Source organism: Cricetulus griseus, chromosome 2, assembly GCF_003668045.3.
Source record: "Cricetulus griseus strain 17A/GY chromosome 2, alternate assembly CriGri-PICRH-1.0, whole genome shotgun sequence".
NCBI classification, from domain to species: domain Eukaryota; kingdom Metazoa; phylum Chordata; class Mammalia; order Rodentia; family Cricetidae; genus Cricetulus; species Cricetulus griseus.
Genome location: NC_048595.1, coordinates 200,242,028 through 200,262,172, shown reverse-complemented (window position 1 = coordinate 200,262,172; position 20,145 = coordinate 200,242,028). Strand labels below are relative to the sequence as shown.

Sequence of the window (20,145 nt, the reverse complement as noted above, 5' to 3'; positions counted from 1 at the left end):
AAAGTCTGTCACATCATTTGGGGCAGGAGGGAGGCCCTCCCCCCTGTATCTAGGCTGAGAGAGTATCCCTCCATAAAGAATGGGCTCCAGAAAGCCAGTTTGTGCACTAGGGATAAATACTGGTTCCACTGCCTTGGGGGGAGATTTTTAAGATTTTTTCTTTGAAATATTATTCTGTTCACACAACTACATTCCATATTTATTTTTACTGTTTCAGTAGGCCTTCCTTAAGGATATTTCATATGGAAATTAAATCTATTTTTAGAAAAATAAAGTTTTCTATTGAATCTTGCTTTTCTTCCTTCTCTTTATTATTTCTTTCTGGGAACTTTTTTTTTCTTGAGATCCTCATTCTGTTCTCCACACCCCTTGAGTTGACATTTTTATTTCTCCCTTCTATGTCAGTAGATTGTCTCAATGTCATCTCAGCTTATCCCAAGTCTGTCAGTCTACAAAGATGTACAAGTAACTAAAAGTCATGTTGATAAATTTCTCGATGATAATTTATTTCTAGCTTTACTATTTTTAACAATTAAAGACCTCATGTGATTTTTATTATGACCTTGGGATCGACTTCCCATCTCTCAGTTCTCCCTTGGTTCTTTTGGATATAAATCACTGAGATTACCACATCCTGATGATGGAGAAGTCATATATACATACACACCTCCATAATATACATGTACAACTTTTATCAGAGATTACACTCTCATATATTACATCTACTTTCCAGTTATCATAGGTTTAACGTGAGGAGTTACTTACTATCTCTAACCTTGACTGCTCTCTCCTCTACTTTACTGAGAAGTCTCAGTGCAATGAGAACAGATTCATGAGGAAATCACTTGTTTCCAATGAATTTTTCATGTACAATGGCTGCTGTTGCTGCCTTTCTTTTCCTCCCTGCTGTCTTTGCTCTCACTCTTGTTCTTTCTTCTTTTATTTTCTTCTATTTATATCTCACATGTACTAAAGATTTAGAGGCAAGAAGCACATTACATAAGAGCTGTGTGTATGTTGACTGTGTGCAGGATATTTGGTACAAAGTAAAATTTGAATATGTTCAGGTGATGAAATCATGAGAACCAGTGGGCCATGAACTTCCTAGATTACATTATAATGTCTGTCCTACACAATGTATTTATTTTTGTTTCTGTTAATCTTGAATAAATCAAACCCTCAAAAATGTATAAGGAACAATGTTGTTGCATTTGACAATTTATATAAAATCCCATTGAAATTTCAAAACTGAAGAAAATATAAAACCTAACCTGTCACATCTATTAGATATTTAATTCATTTCAGATGCTGAATTATTATGAATGTTCATATGAGAACGAGAACATATGTGTAATTTTGTATAAGTAGTGAACATTTTACAAATCAGCTAGGTGCCAGCAACTCTGAATAGATTATGGTATCCAAACTTCAAAGGACAGTTTTAGAAAGAAATGACAAAACAAACTCTTCTATAATTATACATGGACATGCTCTGTTTTCTAACAAAAAGACAATCAGATTCAGAGATGTGTAAGAAGAAAGCAATGATGACATCATACATTAATCTGTCTAATGCAAACCAGTTCAGTATTTGAAATCTGATCACTGTAACTCACCATAGCAAGAGGTCAAGGAGAAAATACAATGAATCACAATGGATACAGAAAATATACTCAATAAAATACAACACATATTAATAGGCAAAATGCTAGCAAATGAATATAGGAGAGAATTTTTGAGTATGTGCAAAATTATACAGTAGCCAAACATGGTGGCATGTCTTTAATCCCAGCAGTCAGGAGGCAGAGGTTGGTTGGTCTCTGTGAGTTCAAGACAATTCTCCACAGGGAATTCCAGAACAGCCCAGGCTACACACAGTGACACCTGGTTTCATAAGGTACCAAACAAATATATGTGTGTATAGTAAATATCACTGAAGATAAACTATTAAATTTTTTTCTGCTGGAAATCAACAATGACACAAGGATACCTGCCCTGGGTATTAACAACACTTTACTACCAGTCCCAGCCACAACAAAGTAAAAGGCCCAGCAGAAGAAATAAAATCTTTAAATGACAAAATTATATACTTAAAGCAATAAAAACTCTGCATTCAGAAGTGATAAAGTAAGCCAGGAATCCTGGCAGATCCAAGATCATAGTTTATATGAAGAAGAATTCAAAAATTGAAATAGCATTTAAAATGGCTTCCAAATGTATAAATACCAAGAAACAAATCTCTTATGGAGTTGTAAAGCAGGAAGATCAAACTTTATTGAGAAAAATATAAAGATCTAAATAAATTGAGGAATGCACAATAGTCTACTGGAAAGACTCAGTGATTGAAATGGTTTTGTTTTTTTGATTTTTCAAGACAGGGTTTCTCTGTGTAGCTTTGGAGCCTATCCTGGCACTTGCTCTGGAGACCAGGCTGGCCTCAAACTCACAGAGATCCGCCTGCCTCTGCCTCCCGAGTGCTGGGATTAAAGGCGTGCTCCACCAACGCCTGGCCTGATTGAAGTGTTTTTTATCTTTCAACAAACCAAGCAACCCACCTAGCAACTAACCAACCAACCATAAAGCCTCATGCAAAATTTCAGCAATGTTCTTTGTGAATTTGATGGGCTGAATATATATTTTGTATGTAAATACAAAGAGAAAATAATAAAGCAATCTTGATCCCCAAATGATGATTATTCTACAAAGATAATGTGATCTATTGAAGTAATAATTGATGATGCACACTTTTATTAAAATTAGATTTTCTACTCTGTGAAAGATTCTGCCCAAAAGGTCATAGACCAGGAGAAAATCCTGCGAACTGATGTGTTTGATAAAAGACAGCTGTGCAAATGACAAAGACTCTAAGGACTCAACATTAAGAAAACAAGCCTCTGTATCATAAAAGAGGTACCAAACACCCTAAAATTTACCAAACAAAACTCAGAGATGGTATGATGGCTATTCTTGGTTGTCAGCTTGACTACATCGGGAATTAACTAAAATCCCAAAATGGGGCACACCTGTGAGTGATATTTGCTTACTCTGAAGTGGAAAGAGCCAGTTCTAAATATATCTTTGGGTGATTTTTACTAAGCTTCTGTGGCTAACCAGTGTGGCTGCTGGGATTAAAGGTGTAGCCACCACTGCCTGGTCTCTGTGGCTGACTAGTGTGCTAGCTTTGTACTCTGATCTTCATCACCACATCTTCAGTGAGTGAAAATGAGATAGTCTCATGCAATCACAAAATGGGACATTATTCAATACCAGGTGAAATGAGCTGTTAACCCATGAAGAGGCACTGAGAAAACTTAAACACATGTTCATCCCTGGAGGAAGCTGAAAAAACCCTAGCTACACAAAATTTTGAAAAGTCCAAAGTGTACAGATGTTATAAAAGATCAATGATTTCCAAAGATTCAGAAAAGGGAGATTGAGACAAATAAATGGATTTTGAAGATTTGTGGTCAGGGGAACTACTTTGTGGTACTCAAAAATGGATGCCTGTCATGATAAATTAATCCAAATATATGTAGTGTGTGGAGTATGTAGAGGGAATCCCAGTTAAAGTGATGGACTCAGGAAAATAACACAAGCTCAATCAGTTATAAGAAATGTACTATTCTAGACTGAATTATAATGAGGAAGTTTATGCCCAATTGTGAAGGTTCTCTGTGTCTTTTAATATTTTTTTGCTGATTTAAAATTCATTAAAACTCATATATTTCAGGAGGAAACTTACCCTTATGATAATAAGATCGTTTATAGGGTTATGCGAAGTAAGAGAGCATAATATTGCTTGATATTCAAAGACAAAAGGAACCTTTGAGATGATTCATGATCACCTGACTTTTGACAATTGTGACAACTCAGAAACAATGGAGAATGGATCATCTTTTCGGTACAGACTAACATGCCAGTTGGGAAACTATGACTCAGATCTTAAGCACTTGAAAGAGTTTAAGTTTATTGTAGCTTTAAATATGAAAAATAAAAACAATCATTCAAAATATATAAGAATTCTTATGACCATGGAGATGGAAAGAAATGGAAAATACTGACAGATCAGGTTAAGTTAAAATTAGAAACTGTTGTTTCTCAAAGACATCATAATGAGGTTAAAATAGAAGGCATAGAGTGGGAAAATTATTTTCAGTATGCATATACAAAAACAGAATTATGCTAAAATATTCTTCTGCAGACCAACAAGCCATCAGACAAATGCATCAGATAAAAGCATGTATAAAAGGCCTCATGTTAAGAAAACATCTGAATGGTCAGTAAACAAGTGGAAGTTTGCATCATTTCATTAATCACCAAGGAAATGCTAATTAAATGTACACTACGACATCCATACTCACTGGAGTGGTTAAAACTGGAAAGACAGCATCAAATGTTGACAAGATTATGGAGCAACTGGAATTCCCATGCATTGCTGGAATTATTTTTCCACATTGTTGGGAATGGATGCCAATCCACTGAGTGCACTAGACAAGCATTCTATTATTGAGCTGTATCTCTATCCCCAACTTTTAAAGAAATCTTTTTGAGACAGTGACTCATTATATATCCCACTCTGGCCTTGAGTTTGTGATACCCCATGTCGTCCCACAGATGGAACTACAGGGGTGATCCACCAGGGGCAGCTCAGGACAACTACTTTTGAAAACTATTTCACAGTGCTTGCCAAGGCTAAATGTATTTTCACACTTGGATGCACAGCAAATCATTCTGATAATATCATATATGCATATGTTATACATAGGATGTGTGAAGGATTGTTCATAGGAGTAACATTCAAAAACCTGGGCTGGTTATGTTATACAGAGAAATCCTATTTCAAAAACTCAAACCAAACCAAACGAAAAGAAAAAAGAAAAAAAAGAAAGAAAAACAACCACAAAACACAAAAACAAAAAAAAACCCAGCCAAACAAATAAAAACTCAAACCTGGAAATCCCCAGCGTTCCTTGTGTGGTGTATATGCATGGAGATAACAGTACAAGCAAATGGAGGAATGTTAAAAAAACAATGATAACAACCAACCATAATAAGCATCCCAAAGAAAACGTTAGTGAAGAACAATCCTACAGAAGAGAAATACTCCATGGGTTATTCTTTATAAAACTTCTCAGAAAGGCAAAATACCCTATGGTAATAAAAGTCAGTGTAGTGCCTAAGGAAGAGAGTGGCGGGGGACCTTTTTTTTTTTTTTTTAAGTGTGTACTAGTTATTCATCTAGATTCAGCTTATTAAACTGCATTAACTTGGTGACCACTGTTGTGCTGTCCAATGAAGGCTTGTGCCTCTTTTTATATGTATGTTATATGTCAGTGTAAAGTAATTTGGGAATATTCCAAATTAATATCCTAGACATGGAATTTATGTATCCAAAACATTCTTCATAAAGATCAGTATGCCCTTTTGATCATTTAAAAAGTTATATTCACTGAAAACTAGCTAATCAAATGTGCTGGAACTTACGGTTGCTGAGAATTGAGCATACAATGAAGGTTAGCTCCCCATCTTCAAAGGTGATTAGATAAAACAGGCTAGAACTGGGAACATGAGTGAATACTACCTGCAACATTAGAATAGTACGCACGGTGGCGCTGCAGACTAACAATTTGTATAACAAGGGGCTCCACTGTACAGGAAGCCCTTCTCGGTAGCAGAATGCTGACTGTTCCCTGAAAGAAGGGGGCATTTACTTAAGATCTAAGACAATGGACTCCTGTAAGCAACTCTGTAGGATTTAATTCAAAGTTATTTCATCATACCTTATCTGTGTGGATTAAAACTGACTAGAAGCAGCACCATCTGAACTGCATCTGAACAATGGAGACAGCTCTAGCAAAAACGCCAGGAAAAAGGCAAGTAGCTTTTCTTACTATATTGTTGCTTTTGTGGGAGGCTGGCTCTGAGGCAATTAGATATTCCATGCCAGAAGAAACAGAGAGTGGCTACTTGGTGGCTAACCTGGAAAAAGATCTGGGGCTCAGGGTGGGGGAGCTGGTCTCTAGAGAGGCACGAATCCATCACAGAGGAAACAAAGAGCTCTTGCAGCTGGATGCAGAGACCGGGAATTTGTTTGTAAAGGGAAAACTAGATCGCGAGGAGCTGTGTGGGGTGAGAGAACCCTGTCTGCTGCACTTCCAGCTCATACTGGAAAACCCTGTGCAGTTCTTCCAAACTGACCTGCAGCTCACAGACATAAACGACCATTCTCCAGAGTTCCCTCACAGAGAAATGCTCCTGAAAATTCAAGAAAGTGCCCAGCCAGGGACTGTGTTTCCTCTGAAGGCAGCTCAGGACTCTGACATAGGGAGCAATGCTGTTCAGAACTACACAGTCAGCTCCAACCTCCATTTCCATGTGGTCACTCTCAGTCGAGCTGATGGCAGGAAATACCCAGAGCTGGTGCTGGACAGAGCCCTGGACAGGGAGGAGCAGCCTGAGCTCACTTTAACCCTCACTTCTGTGGATGGAGGTTCTCCACCCAGGACTGGGACGACCACAGTTCGCATTGAAGTCGTGGACATCAATGACAACGCCCCCCAGTTTGTACAGTCGCTCTATGAGGTACAGGTCCCTGAGAACAGCCCCGTGGATGCCTTAGTTTTGACAGTCTCTGCCATGGATTTAGATGCTGGGATACATGGGAATGTAGTCTACTCTCTGTTTCAAGGCGGTGAAGTTTCTCAACCATTTGTAATAGACGAAGTCACAGGAGAAATTCATCTTAAAGGGGCATTGGATTTTGAGGAAACTCAATATTATAACATGGAAATTATAGCTACAGACAGTGGAGGCCTTTCAGGAAAATGCAGTGTAACTATACAGGTGTTGGATGTGAATGACAACGCTCCTAAACTCACCATATCTTCGCTCACTACTTCAATCCCAGAAAATGCTCCTGAAGCTGTAGTCGCTGTTTTTAGTGTTTCTGACCCAGATTCTGGGGACAATGGAAGGATGGTGTGTTCTATTCAGAATGACCTTCCGTTTCTTTTGAAGTCCACATTCGAGAACTATTACACTTTAGTGACAGAGGGACCACTGGACAGAGAGAGCAGAGCTGAGTACAACATCACCATCACAGTCACCGACATGGGCACAACCAGGCTCACAACACAGCACACCATAACAGTGCGGGTCTCAGACGTCAACGACAACGCCCCCGCCTTCACACAAACCTCCTACACCCTGTTTGTCCAGGAGAACAACAGCCCCGCCTTGCACATAGGCACCATCAGCGCCACAGACTCAGACTCAGGCTCCAATGCCCACATCACCTACTCGCTGCTGCCCACCCACGACCCTCAGCTGGCCCTCTCCTCGCTCATCTCCATCAATGCAGACAACGGGCAGCTGTTCGCGCTCAGGGCGCTGGACTATGAGGCCCTGCAGACCTTAGAGTTCCGCGTGGGCGCCACAGACCAAGGCTCGCCTGCGCTCAGCAGTCAGGCGCTGGTGCGCGTGCTCGTGCTGGACGCCAATGACAATGCGCCCTTCGTGCTCTACCCACTGCAGAACATATCTGTGCCCTGCACAGAGCTGCTGCCCAGGGCGGCAGAGCCAGGCTACCTGGTCACCAAGGTGGTGGCAGTGGACCGCGACTCTGGCCAGAATGCCTGGCTGTCATTCCAGCTGCTCAAGGCCACGGAGCCAGGGCTGTTCACCGTGTGGGCTCACAATGGCGAGGTGCGCACCTCCAGGCTGCTGAGTGAGCGCGATGCTCCCAAGCACAGGCTGTTGCTGCTGGTCAAGGACAATGGAGATCTTCCTAGGTCTGCCAGTGTCACTCTGCATGTGCTGGTGGTGGATGGCTTCTCTCAGCCCTACCTGCCTCTGCCCGAGGTGGCACGGGACCTCACTCAGGACGAAGACTCACTCACGCTGTACCTGGTCATTGCCTTGGCGTCAGTGTCTTCACTCTTCCTCTTGTCTGTGCTGCTGTTTGTGGGGGTGAGGCTGTGCAGGAGGGCCAGGGCGGCCTCACTGGGTGGCTGCTCTGTGCCTGAGGGACACTTTTCTGGTCATCTGGTGGATGTCAGTGGCACAGGAACCCTGGCCCAGAGCTACCAGTATGAGGTGTGCCTGACTGGAGACTCTGGCACCACAGATTTCAAATTCTTTAACCCCATTAATCCCAGTAGTCTGCTTCAGGACCAGTAGGTAAGTTTCAGTGTCCGGGAGACCGAGGTCTCAGGAATAACGGAATCAGGATTAGTTGCTTGGCTATTAATACATTCTTTCCTTGAGTCAACATATTTGTATGTTGATTTTATTCTGTTTTTTAAAATGGTGTATCTTTTTTTCTTTTTCGGGCCAGTGGTTCCTATTTTATCAAGGAAACTTTAATGCATCCTTATTGTTCACTAACTTGGGAGGGGGATATGTAACTCTGCTGTGTTCTCTGGCCATTTGAAATACTGTCCTTAGGATCTCACTTCTATGTCTTCATTATTACAAGGGGAGATTTCTTCAATGCTCACTTCAAATTGTATCTTGTTGAAGCTATTCATATAATTTGCTGTATAGCATTTATGTTGATTTCCACTTTCATTACAGCTTGTTAAATGGCGCAATGTTCAGCGTTCATTGTGACATTTTCAGAGCTATGCATACTATACCTTGATAATACTCACCTCTTTATCACACTCTCTAGTCCTGTTGTTTTTCTCCCCATCACACTCTCTCATGTACTTCTTGTCTTTTAGAGGGTGATTATTTACTCTAAGTTATCTGCAGTTCCATTTCCCTGAAGATGACATTTTCATTATTGATGCCTGAATAAAGTCACTCCTTCATCCGTGTGTTTTCCTCACCCACACTTCTGTTTTATAATGGCAACACAGCTAATGAAGTGTGTGCATAATACAGTCATCTGTCATAGCTTTACATCTTTCATACATAAACAGAAGTAGTGTGTTGTTAAAATTATCTTTGCTGACAGTCACAATCAGTAGTTCAAGACTTCATTTGCTTATATACAGGCCAAAATTGCTTCCAAAATGTATCATAAATAACCTTGCTTGACCTAAGCCATTGTAAGTGACCGAGTGCGATTTCATTTTGTTTGGGAAGCTGTCTAATGAGGCATGTGTTGTGTTGATTTGTAAATGCTGCATATAAATGAGGGCACATTAAACTTTCAACAAAATATGCAGATGAATGGCTTTTAAGTGTTTAGTCTTTTTTATTATTAATACTTACTTGCCATAAATAGGGTGACAGGGGAAATATTTCCATTGGGTCCTATCAATCTGTCATGATATAGGATTATTATATAGGGAATGAAATCTATCAGTCCATATCAGTGTTCTTACTACAACAGTGTAATTAGTGTGCAATGTAGAAATTTATAATGGGAAAACAGTATAAATTGACAAATTTAGATTTTCTACAACTAAAAATACCAGATGGAAGCAACCAAAACCAAAGAATATGCCTATTTTGAGTGAATTTTTTAAAAAAGTTTCATTAACAATTTTTTCCTTGGTTACATTTATTTAAAAATCACTTTTCATATTTTATCATTCAGATGTATCTATCTAGTTTTTGAATGTTACTGTCTACAAGAAAAACAATTGAATTAATCAAAAATTGAAAATGACCTGAATGGTAGTGGCACATTTCTTTAATCCCAGCACTCAGGAGACAGAAGCAGGCGGATCTCTGAGTTAGAAGCCAGCCTGGTCCACAAAACAATTTTCAGGACAAGCCAGGTGTACAAATAGAAACCTTGTCTTGATAAATCAAAACAAAAAATGAAAACAGTTTTGAAAATTCAGGAAAGACAAGAATTTAATATTGACACAACAATGATCATCAGTACCTATAGCTGTATAGTTATAATCACATTTAAATGCCTTTGGGAGCTGTCAACCACTTTCCAAACAGGAAGCTCCCCAGCATAAAAATTATGTCAATGAGCATGGAATGCATGAATTCTCAATAATCAGAAATAATCATCCATTCAGCCCAAATTCATATGAATATTTTAATTAGAGTTTTCATCTTTTCATAGGTCTCTGCAATGTCTTGGAAATTTTGTAATTCATATAAGACAATTATTTTTGAGAGGCACTATAACGTATTAGATCACACTAAGGTGGGAAGGGCTTTATGCTGATGACCCATTTACAGCTTGAAGACAAAGGATTAGATACTATCAATGGGGGTGCACAAGCCTGTGTGTGTATGTGTGTGTCCAAAATCTGGATTTACAGTATACAAATTATACCTTTTATCACCAAGGCACATCCTCAGTCTCAGATCCTATTAGTAATTTAACTTATGGATGGCTTATATTTATACATTGTTGACAAAGTGGGCAGAAAATTTCTAAGCCAATAAAATAACCTGGACTGAATTTGAAGAAAAAAGTCAATCTTGGTTCAAAGTTATTTGTATTTTGGGGCAGTTAGAAACCTCCTACCCATATATTTGAATTGTTTTCCAAAACTACTGCTATTATATTTTGAGATAGGTTCTTGTTCAGTTCTCTCTGTGTAGCCTAGACTGGCCTCCAACTCTGATCCTGAAGTCTGGGGCTACAGGTGGACCTCTATGCCTGGTTCCAAAGGCTGCTTTAGATGGATATTTTATTAAGCACAGGACTCAGGGGATGTGGAAGTTTGAATGTAATTGGCCCCCATAAGCTCATAGGGAGTAGCGATATTAGGAGGTGTCACCTTGTTGAAGGAAGGGTGTCACTGTGGGGGTGGGCTTTGAGGTCAAACTTCACTCAATGTAACACTCAGTCCACTTCCTGTCACCTTCTGGTCAGGATGTAGCCAGCACAATGTCAGCTTACACACTGCCATGCTCCCTGCCATGATGATAATGGACTAGGCCTCTGAAACTGTAAGCTGCCACCTCAATTAAATGTAACCATTGCCTTTATTATAATCACCACAGTCATGATGTCTCTTTACAGCAATAGAAATCATAACTAAGACAGGGGAGGTACTGTATGTATAATACTAACTTCTGTTGTTCTTTGGGGCATTTTACAAACTGCAAGTCTGTTATCAGTGAGAGCGATGACTTTATCAATCAGTTCTCTAGTAATAAGATTACTATCGTTTATGTACAAGTTGGTATTACCGATATTTCAATGATTGAAGAGGAATCAAAATTAAATAAAAATTGAGTTCTCTTACTGTTAAGTTACTTCAGCATACACTAAATAAGCTGAAAGTGTTCTTTTGGTTTTACTTATAGTTGAGCTTGTAGTATATGACACAATGTCTCATTCAAACCAGATGCTCAATTTGTGTTCATTGAATAATTTAAAACATTTAACAAATCATTGAATTTTGTGAGGACTTGAAGATTTATCTCAAACTTGTGTACACATTGAATTTCAAAAGAGTAATCCATATTCATAAAGGGGAATAATAATTTGATTTTGTCAGAATAGCACCAATATCTATGCAGCCAGTTTTAATTTAAATCTCTGGAAACTCAGAGAAGAGAAAAATAATCTCTAATTTGGTTCCAAATTGAGCTCATTGGTGTTTTTGATTTTAGGGATGGGAAAAAATACAAGATTTTTTTGGTCATCCAATTAACTCCCAGAAATCTCTGTTTAATTTCTTTGGTCTCTAAGTGGTGCTTCTATTGACCCTTAGTTACTCTTTACAGCATCAAAATTAGATGAAAATTTCAAAATAGAGATTCAGTCATTCATTTTCAAAACATAATTTCATAAGTATATACTATCCCTCTTTTTCTATGAAGACATAAATTCAGAAATGTAATTATTTTCTTGAAAACCCACTGTCTAACGTTAGTCCATAACAATAGTATGGTTAGTCATACACTTAAGAATGAAAACATTTTTTCTACTGCTCTTCTGTTATCCAACACTGTTGATTGCAAGTGTGGTGTCATCTAGATTCTTGGTCATTATATGTAAATCCCTGTTCCTTCCACACTTGATTTTCACAAAAGCAGAGAACTGAGGTCTCATTTTGTTTTATATTATTTCATTTATTAATCAAGTCCTGACATTTGCTATTCCAGAACTCAAGAGCCATGTAATACATTACATTGTTTTTACCAGTTCTCATTTTCTTTTTCAAAAATTCCACTTGGCATATTTTCATAGCAACTAGTACTTACTTCACAGTTGTCATTTCCTACTTTTGATTTAGCCAAATCAAATCTCTTTCGCTTGCAGTCTTTCCATGTGGTTAAGAGTCTCTATGTCCTAGGGGAGAGAACAAACACTGAACCTGTCCAGTCATTTTTTTTCCATGGCGTTAGTCATGGAAAAGCTGATTTTAATCAGCTTCTTACCTTCTTTAGGAAGTTCCTTCATACTGTCCTGGCTTTAATGATCTTTAAAAGAGAGGTTGGAGGTCTCATGGTAATTTACACTCAGGTTTCAGGAGATTCAAGCCTTAATTAAGAGCATTTGCTCACACATGGGTAGAGGTTCTAATTTCCTAAAGTTGTGTTTGAGCAAGGTTCAAACAGCCTTGAGGATTACAATTCTGCATTTGCTTTATGAAGCCAGTATCTTAGAGAATATCTCCTGCATTGCTGTTATGGTGCCTGTGAAGGTGCTAGACCTGAGTCCCTGTGAGAATATTTTTATAAAGTAATTGATGAGTGAAAACCACGTGGAAAGCCTGGCATGGTGGTGCATGCCTTTAATCCTCAGCACTTTGCAAAGAGAATCGGGTGGACTTCTGTGAGTTTGAGGCCAGCCTGCTTTACACAGGGAGTTCCAGAACTGCCAGGGCTGCATAGACCCTGCATAGTCCCTGTCTCAAAACAACTACTAAACTACATACAAGGGAAAGCTTACAACCTTGATATTGGCATAAATGTACAAATTTGATGATGACCAGCACATTAAGACAGAAACAATCCAAAATTCCTATTCTGAATGAGTGTCTGCTATATTTAGGCTCTAGTGATGAAGTAACATAAACTAGCTACTCTAAAGGCAATTTCCTCATCACAAAGGCATACATCCAACATGACTGCTATAATAACAAAGGTCAGAGCAGCAACTACTTATCAGCTCATTCTCTGGCAGTAAACTGTGACAAAACCAGGAAAATATAGTAAAAGGAAAGAAAACTATACATCCATTTGCTTAATCAATGCTGATGTGAAAATTCTCAAGAAAATACTGGCAAACTGTCACCAATAACAGATAAGATTGTACATCCTGACTGTGAAAGATTTATCCAGGACAAAGTTGGTTCAACATAGAAACATCAACACTGAAATGGACCAATTGAATGGCAAAGCCACACAATCATCCTAACAAAGTCAGAGAAATATTTTATAAAATGCTCTAGCTAGAAAGAGAAAACACAGATATCTTTGGTGTCACTTTGCACACACAAAATCTTAAGTAATCTGCAAGCATGCGAACATTAATGAACAAATTCGGTAAGTTTGTAGAGTAAATGCTCATCATCCTAAAAGTAGCTATCTCTGTATCTACAACTGGCTAAACTGAGAATGAAGAAACAGTCCCTTGGAATCAAAAGGAGCAAGAAGCTTAGGAAAGAAGCAGACAGATATGTAGAGAAATTTCATACAGAAGACTAAAAAACATAAAGGAAATTCCAAAAGGCCTATGTAAGAAGGAAGTGTACGTGGAATGGAAGACTCTGTATTGTAAAGATTACCCTCAAACTAGTTTGCAACTTTATGGAATCCTTACTAAAATGCCACTTAGCTTTTCTCCTAGAAGTTACCAAAATGTCTCTAAATTTTTCATGTGGAAATGCAAGAACTCCTGAGTAGTCAAAACAATATTGGAAAAAGGAGAGATTTGAAGAAAATAAACTTCCTGGTTTTAATGTGATATTCTAAATTTGAAATAAAACATTTGAATGATTTAATGCACTAAATGTATACATACATTTTGTATTTCTATAGACACACAGGAATGATTTGTTAGCTATTGTCTTAGACTGCATCAAAAATTTATAATGTACTTTGCAATATTTTAGGCTTGGAGAGCTAGTCAATATAAAATTGGAGTTTATTTTCACCTACATACACTCTTTGTTTTATAGCTATCTCACTCAAGTGGTCAGCTGATGAATTAGGTCTATGGAACTGCCCATGCGTTGGAGTATTCAAGAAAAATTCCCCTCTATAAAAATTATAATGATATTGCACAAAACCTTGATATCAAGCTTAGTACTTTGATATTTTATCATTGTGGGAAAATACTTTTTCAAAAAATGCTTTCTTGTTTTGCCTACCCGATCACTCAAATCCTCAATGTGTGAGAGGATTAGCTGTCTTCTAGTTTTGATTTCATGATCCCTCTCACGCACAATATTGCATAATTGTACAAATTATGCAGTTTCAAGCAGTAACAACATTGGCAAATAAAATAATTACATGCATACACTTTTAAAATGACATTACTTTGGAAAAGTTAAAGAGGTGTTTGACTTGAAAATAGAATTGTAACAATTTCTCAAAAAAGACACAGGGTGGCGCTGCAGGCTAAGATTGCGATTTAAAAACACTAAAATACCAGGATTCTCTTGCGGCAATACAGAACAAAAGAGGATCACAAGAGCTTTGCAAGCACTTCGGATCTATGAAGGGGTTTGGGCAAGGATATACTGGATTAATGTAAGATTAAGAGCAAAGTTGTGAAGATCCTTCCGAAGAAGAAACTGAACACAGCATTTCAAAACATTTGGAGACCGCCAAAGGATTGGATGCAAACACTCACTTTCCCAACATGGAGAGAATTCACCCAAACAGGCAAGTCATGGCTTTTATCTTTATGCTGGTTTTGGCTCAGGTTTGCAGTGAGCAAACAACTCGGTACTCTATCTTGGAGGAAACAGAAAGTGGCTCCTTTGTAGCCCATCTGTCCAAGGACCTGGGCCTGAGATCTGGGGAACTGACAGCCCGCTCTGCACGGGTGATGTCTGATGATTACAAGCAGAGATTGCTGCTGGATCCTGAGACAGGAGATCTGCTTCTGAGGGAGAAACTAGACCGGGAAGAGCTGTGTGCCTCCGTGGAGCCCTGTGTGCTACATTTCCAGGTGTCTCTTGAAAAGCCAGTGCAGTATTTTCAAGGAGAATTGCTGATCCAGGACATAAATGACCACTCACCAGAATTCCCAGATAAGGAAATGCTCTTGAAAATACCAGAAAACAGCCAGCCAGGGACTCTGTTTCCACTGAATTTAGCTCAAGACTTGGATGTGGGCAGCAATGGGCTTCAACAGTACACAGTCAGCCCCACCTCTCATTTTCATGTGGTCACTCGAAATAACAGTGAAGGCAAGAAGTACCCGGAATTGGTGCAGGACAGAGCCCTGGACAGAGAGGAGCAGGCAGAGATGAGCTTGACCCTCACGGCTCTGGATGGCGGGTCTCCACCTAGGTCAGGAACAGCTATGGTTCGAATCCTGATCCTGGACATCAATGACAATGCCCCTGAGTTTGTGAACACCCCCTATGAGGTGCAGGTCCTGGAGAGCAGTCCCCCAGACTCCCCAGTCCTGACTGTCCTAGCTAAGGATGCAGATGCTGGCAACTTCGGGAGAGTTTCTTATGGATTGTTCCAAGCCTCAGATGAAATTCTACAAACTTTCTCAATAAATGAAGTCACCGGAGAAATACGACTGAAAAGGGGATTGGATTTTGAGAAAATCAAATCTTACCATGTGAAAATCGAGGCCACAGATGGAGGAGGCCTTTCTGGGAAGGGTGCTGTGGTGATAGAGGTGTTGGATGTGAACGACAATGCCCCAGAGCTGACAATATCTTCACTGGCCAACTCAGTCCCAGAAAACGCTCCAGAGACCATAATCAGCATCTTCAGAGTTGGAGACAGGGATTCCGGAGAGAATGGAAAGGTGGTTTGTTCTATTCCAGAAAACCTGCCATTCATCCTAAAATCCACTTTCAAGAATTTCTACACCCTGGTGACAGAGATTCCACTGGACAGAGAGAGCAGAGCTGAGTACAACATCACCATCACAGTCACCGACCTGGGCACACCCAGGCTCACAACCCAGCACACCATAAAAGTGCAGGTCTCAGATGTCAACGACAACGCCCCCGCCTTCACACAAACCTCCTACACCCTGTTTGTCCAGGAGAACAACAGCCCCGCCCTGCACATAGGCACCATCAGCGCCACAGACTCAGACTCAGGCTCCAATGCCCACATCACCTATTCGCTGCTGCCCACCCACGACCCTCAGCTGGCCCTCTCCTCGCTCATCTCCATCAATGCAGACAACGGGCAGCTGTTCGCGCTCAGGGCGCTGGACTATGAGGCCCTGCAGACCTTCGAGTTCCGCGTGGGCGCCACAGACCAAGGCTCGCCTGCGCTCAGCAGTCAGGCTCTGGTGCGCGTGCTCGTGCTGGACGCCAATGACAATGCTCCCTTCGTGCTCCACCCTCTGCAGAACGCGTCTGCTCCCTGCACAGAGCTGCTGCCCAGGGCGGCAGAGCCAGGCTACCTGGTCACCAAGGTGGTGGCAGTGGACCGCGACTCTGGCCAGAATGCCTGGCTGTCTTTCCAGCTGCTCAAGGCCACGGAGCCGGGGCTGTTCACCGTGTGGGCTCACAATGGCGAGGTGCGCACCTCCAGGCTGCTGAGCGAGCGCGATGCTCCCAAGCACAGGCTGCTGCTGCTGGTCAAGGACAATGGCGATCCTCCTAGGTCTGCCAGTGTCACTCTGCAAGTGCTGGTGGTGGATGGCTTCTCTCAGCCCTACCTGCCTCTGCCCGAGGTGGTGCAGGACCCTGCTCAAAAGGATGAAAAGGAACTCACGCTGTACCTGGTCATTGCCTTGGCATCTGTGTCTTCGCTCTTCCTCTTGTCTGTGCTGCTGTTCGTGGCTGTGAAGCTGTGCAGCAAGGCCAGGGAGACATCTCTGGGTGGCTGCTCTGTGCCAGAGGGACACTTTCCTGGACACCTGGTTGATGTCAGCGGTGCAGGAACCCTGTCCCACAGCTACCAGTACGAAGTATGTCTGACCGGGGATTCTGGGACTGGTGAGTTCAAGTTCCTCAAACCCATGATCCCTGAGCTATTGACTCAGGATCCTGGGAGAGAACTTAAGGAAAATCTCCATTGCAGGGATAGCTTTGTTTTCAGCTAAGTTGTAGGTTCTCAACCTGTGGATTGTGACCCCTTTGAGGTTCAGATGACCCTTTTTACAGGGGAACATATCTGATGTCCTGCATATTTACATTGTGAGTCACAGCAGTAGCAGTATTTCAAGTATGAAGTAAAAACAAAATAATTTTATAGTTCCAGGTCATCACATCATGAAGAATGTATTAAAGATCCACGGCATAGGAAGGTTGAGAACCACTAAACTAAATTCCTTAGTGATGTACCATTTTTTTCTTTTAAGAAATGATCTTGTTTCTATGAAGTTCTCCACTTGTCTAACCTACTTATAACCTTAGTTGCACTGACAGATACTTTTTTTTATTGGTATTAAGGTACTAGTTGTAGTTGTACTACCATAACCCTAAGTAACCCAAGTAGTGTAAATATTTTCTGTGAATGACACTGTTAATGATCTTCTGAGACATTTTACTGCTCTCAAAAAAGTTACATTTGTGGCACCTGCCCTTTCCATCTAGTTTTATGGTTTCAAAGGTTGGTTGGTTAAAATTACTTGTGTTGCCTGCACGAATGGAAAGTGGCATTATGTCAGGTTCACTCTCAGGCTATGTACCCTGAATAGCCAAGTCATAAAATGTAAAGTGTATTTGAATATACACAAGGGTTGTGACACTTTTTGTTTGTGAGCATCATGCATGCTTGTGGTCCTGTTCATTTGGTTCCAATACTACCATTAAAGTTTTGAATTCTTACTTGACACAGAATTAAAGAGAAAATGTGTAATTTCTCATCCCATTTTAAAAATAAACTTTTAAATCACTGCTTTAATATAATCTCCTTTGGGATAGGAATTATGTCCTTAAGTTCTTCTTGAAATGTAGCTTTTAGTTATTAATTCAATTTTTTAAAAAAGAAATAAATAACCAGATACTTCAGTGAGCCACACACAGAATACCTGAAAGTGAGGAGGAGACCTGTTAGGAAGAAGGGCTTTGGCAGGAGAGGGAGGGGTAAGAGAGATTTGGGATGTAGGAGAGGGCTAAACAATGTCTGAAGAGATAATGACTGACAGTTTCTACCACTGCTGAGTGTTTGGATGTTTGGGGTATCCGGATAATCTCATCAGGTTCTGTAAGAAGCAAAGTCCACTTGGGCATATCACAGGAAAGTTGCTCAACACAAGATCCAGGACAGGAAAAATATTAAAGCAACCGTATGAAAATGATGTGTTTCTTTTAAAGGAGCACCAGTAAAGCTAAGACCTGACTTTTAAGCATTAATCATGAAATCAAGACAATGCCTTTAAATTCCTTCGAAAAATAGCATTCCCAACTATAACTCCAGCACACATAGCCTTCAAAGGTAATACTTTTCCGCAAAGACTGAGAGAAATTGTTGAGTCACATAGGCACTGAGACAAATACTTTTAGTGAGTTAATAAAGCAGAAGGAAACCCCAAAAGGACTGCAGACTTGTGTCAACAAGTAAAAAGTAACAGGAAACGTTACAAGTGCATATTGACCAGGTAGTGACTGTATAAATTCAGAATAGTGGGGTCTTAAAATAATACAAGGGCAGAGGAATAGATGTACAGAAAAATGAGAGAAAGCAGGAAAAGTTTTAAAATGAAGAGGGAGTTGGGCTTGGTGTCACACTCCTTCAATCTCAACACTAAGGGAGCAGAGTCAGGTGCATCACTGATTTGAAGGCCAGCCTGATCTACAAAGAGAGTAGCAGGCCAGGTACAGCTATGTAGTGAGACACTGTCTAAAAACTGGTTTTCTAAACCAATTGTCTCATAGTCTTACTACTTTTTCTTCTGATAAATCAAGGGCATATTTTGTATGGTAATTTGGGTTTTGAGGGGAGACTTTTAAGATTTTTCTCTTTCTTTGAAATATCTTTGTGTTCACATAACTATATTACCTATTTATTTTTACTGTTTCAGTAGGCTTTCCTTAAGGATATTTTATGTGAAAATTAATTCTGAAAAAAATTCTGTTTTTGGGAAAAATAAGGTCTTCTATTGAATCTTGCTTTTCTTCCTTCTCTTTATTATTTCTTTCTGGGAACTTTTTTTTTCTTGAGATCCTCATTCTGTTCTCCACACCCCTTGAGTTGACATTTTTATTTCTCCCTGCTATGCCAGTAGATTGTCTTGATGTTATCTCAGCTTACCCAAAGTCTGTTAGTCTACAAAGATGTACAAGTATCTAAAAGTCATGTTGATAAATTTGTCTCAATGATAATTTATTTCTAGCTTTACTATTTTTAACAATTAAAGACCTCATGTGATTTTTATTATGACCTTGGGATCGACTTCCCATCTCTCAGTTCTCCCTTGGTTCTTTTGGATATAAATCACTGAGATTACCACATCCTGATGATGGAGAAGTCATATATACATACACACCTCCATAATATACATGTACAACTTTTATCAGAGATTACACTCTCATATATTACATCTACTTTCCAGTTATCATAGGTTTAACGTGAGGAGTTACTTACTATCTCTAACCTTGACTGCTCTCTCCTCTACTTTACTGAGAAGTCTCAGTGCAATGAGAACAGATTCATGAGGAAATCACTTGTTTCCAATGAAATTTTCATGTACAATGGCTGCTGTTGCTGCCTTTCTTTTCCTCCCTGCTGTCTTTGCTCTCACTCTTGTTCTTTCTTCTTTTATTTTCTTCTATTTATATCTCACTTGTACTAAAGATTTAGAGGCAAGAAGCACATTACATAAGAGCTGTGTGTATGTTGACTGTGTGCAGGATATTTGGTACAAAGTAAAATTTGAATATGTTCAGGTGATGAAATCATGAGAACCAGTGGGCTATAAACTTCCTAGATTACATTATAATCACAGACAATGTATTCATTTTTGTTTCTGTTAATCTTAAATAAATCAAACCATCAAAAATTTATAAGGAAAATATGTTGTATTTGATAATTAATGTGAAATGCCATTTAAAATTCAAAACTGAAGAAAATATAAATCCAATCAATCATATCTATTATATAAAGGTATTATAA

At 39.6% G+C, this 20,145-nt stretch overlaps 2 protein-coding genes across 3 annotated transcripts in view; both read left to right on the top strand.

The window, feature by feature from the left end:
- The window catches only part of LOC113830936 (protocadherin beta-4-like), a 37,827-nt gene that overhangs the window by 9,074 nt on the left and 8,608 nt on the right, over nt 1-20,145 (top strand). The window lies entirely within an intron of this gene.
- Nucleotides 74-19,048, top strand: LOC100772016 (protocadherin beta-6). Of its 2 annotated transcripts, XM_035440183.1 has the most exons (2): nt 74-7,995; nt 16,898-19,048. In XM_035440183.1, exons 1-2 carry the CDS (start codon nt 5,839-5,841, stop codon nt 17,129-17,131), a joined length of 2,391 nt encoding a protein of 796 aa, XP_035296074.1. In that variant the 5' UTR covers nt 74-5,838; the 3' UTR covers nt 17,132-19,048. The 2 variants fall into 2 exon arrangements, with proteins under 2 accessions (XP_035296074.1, XP_027253896.1); XM_027398095.2 differs by lacking the exon at nt 74-7,995 and having other exon boundaries at nt 8,175-19,048.

What these genes read in the sequence shown, in the direction of transcription:
- LOC100772016 (XM_035440183.1), top strand. Translation starts at nt 5,839, where the DNA reads ATGGAGACAGCTCTAGCAAAAACGCCAGGAAAAAGGCAAGTAGCTTTT. An exon ending in TGTGCAGGAGGGCCAGGGCG is followed by an intron (nt 7,996 to 16,897) that starts GCCTCACTGGGT and finishes AAGGCCAGGGAG; the next exon opens with ACATCTCTGGGTGGCTGCTC.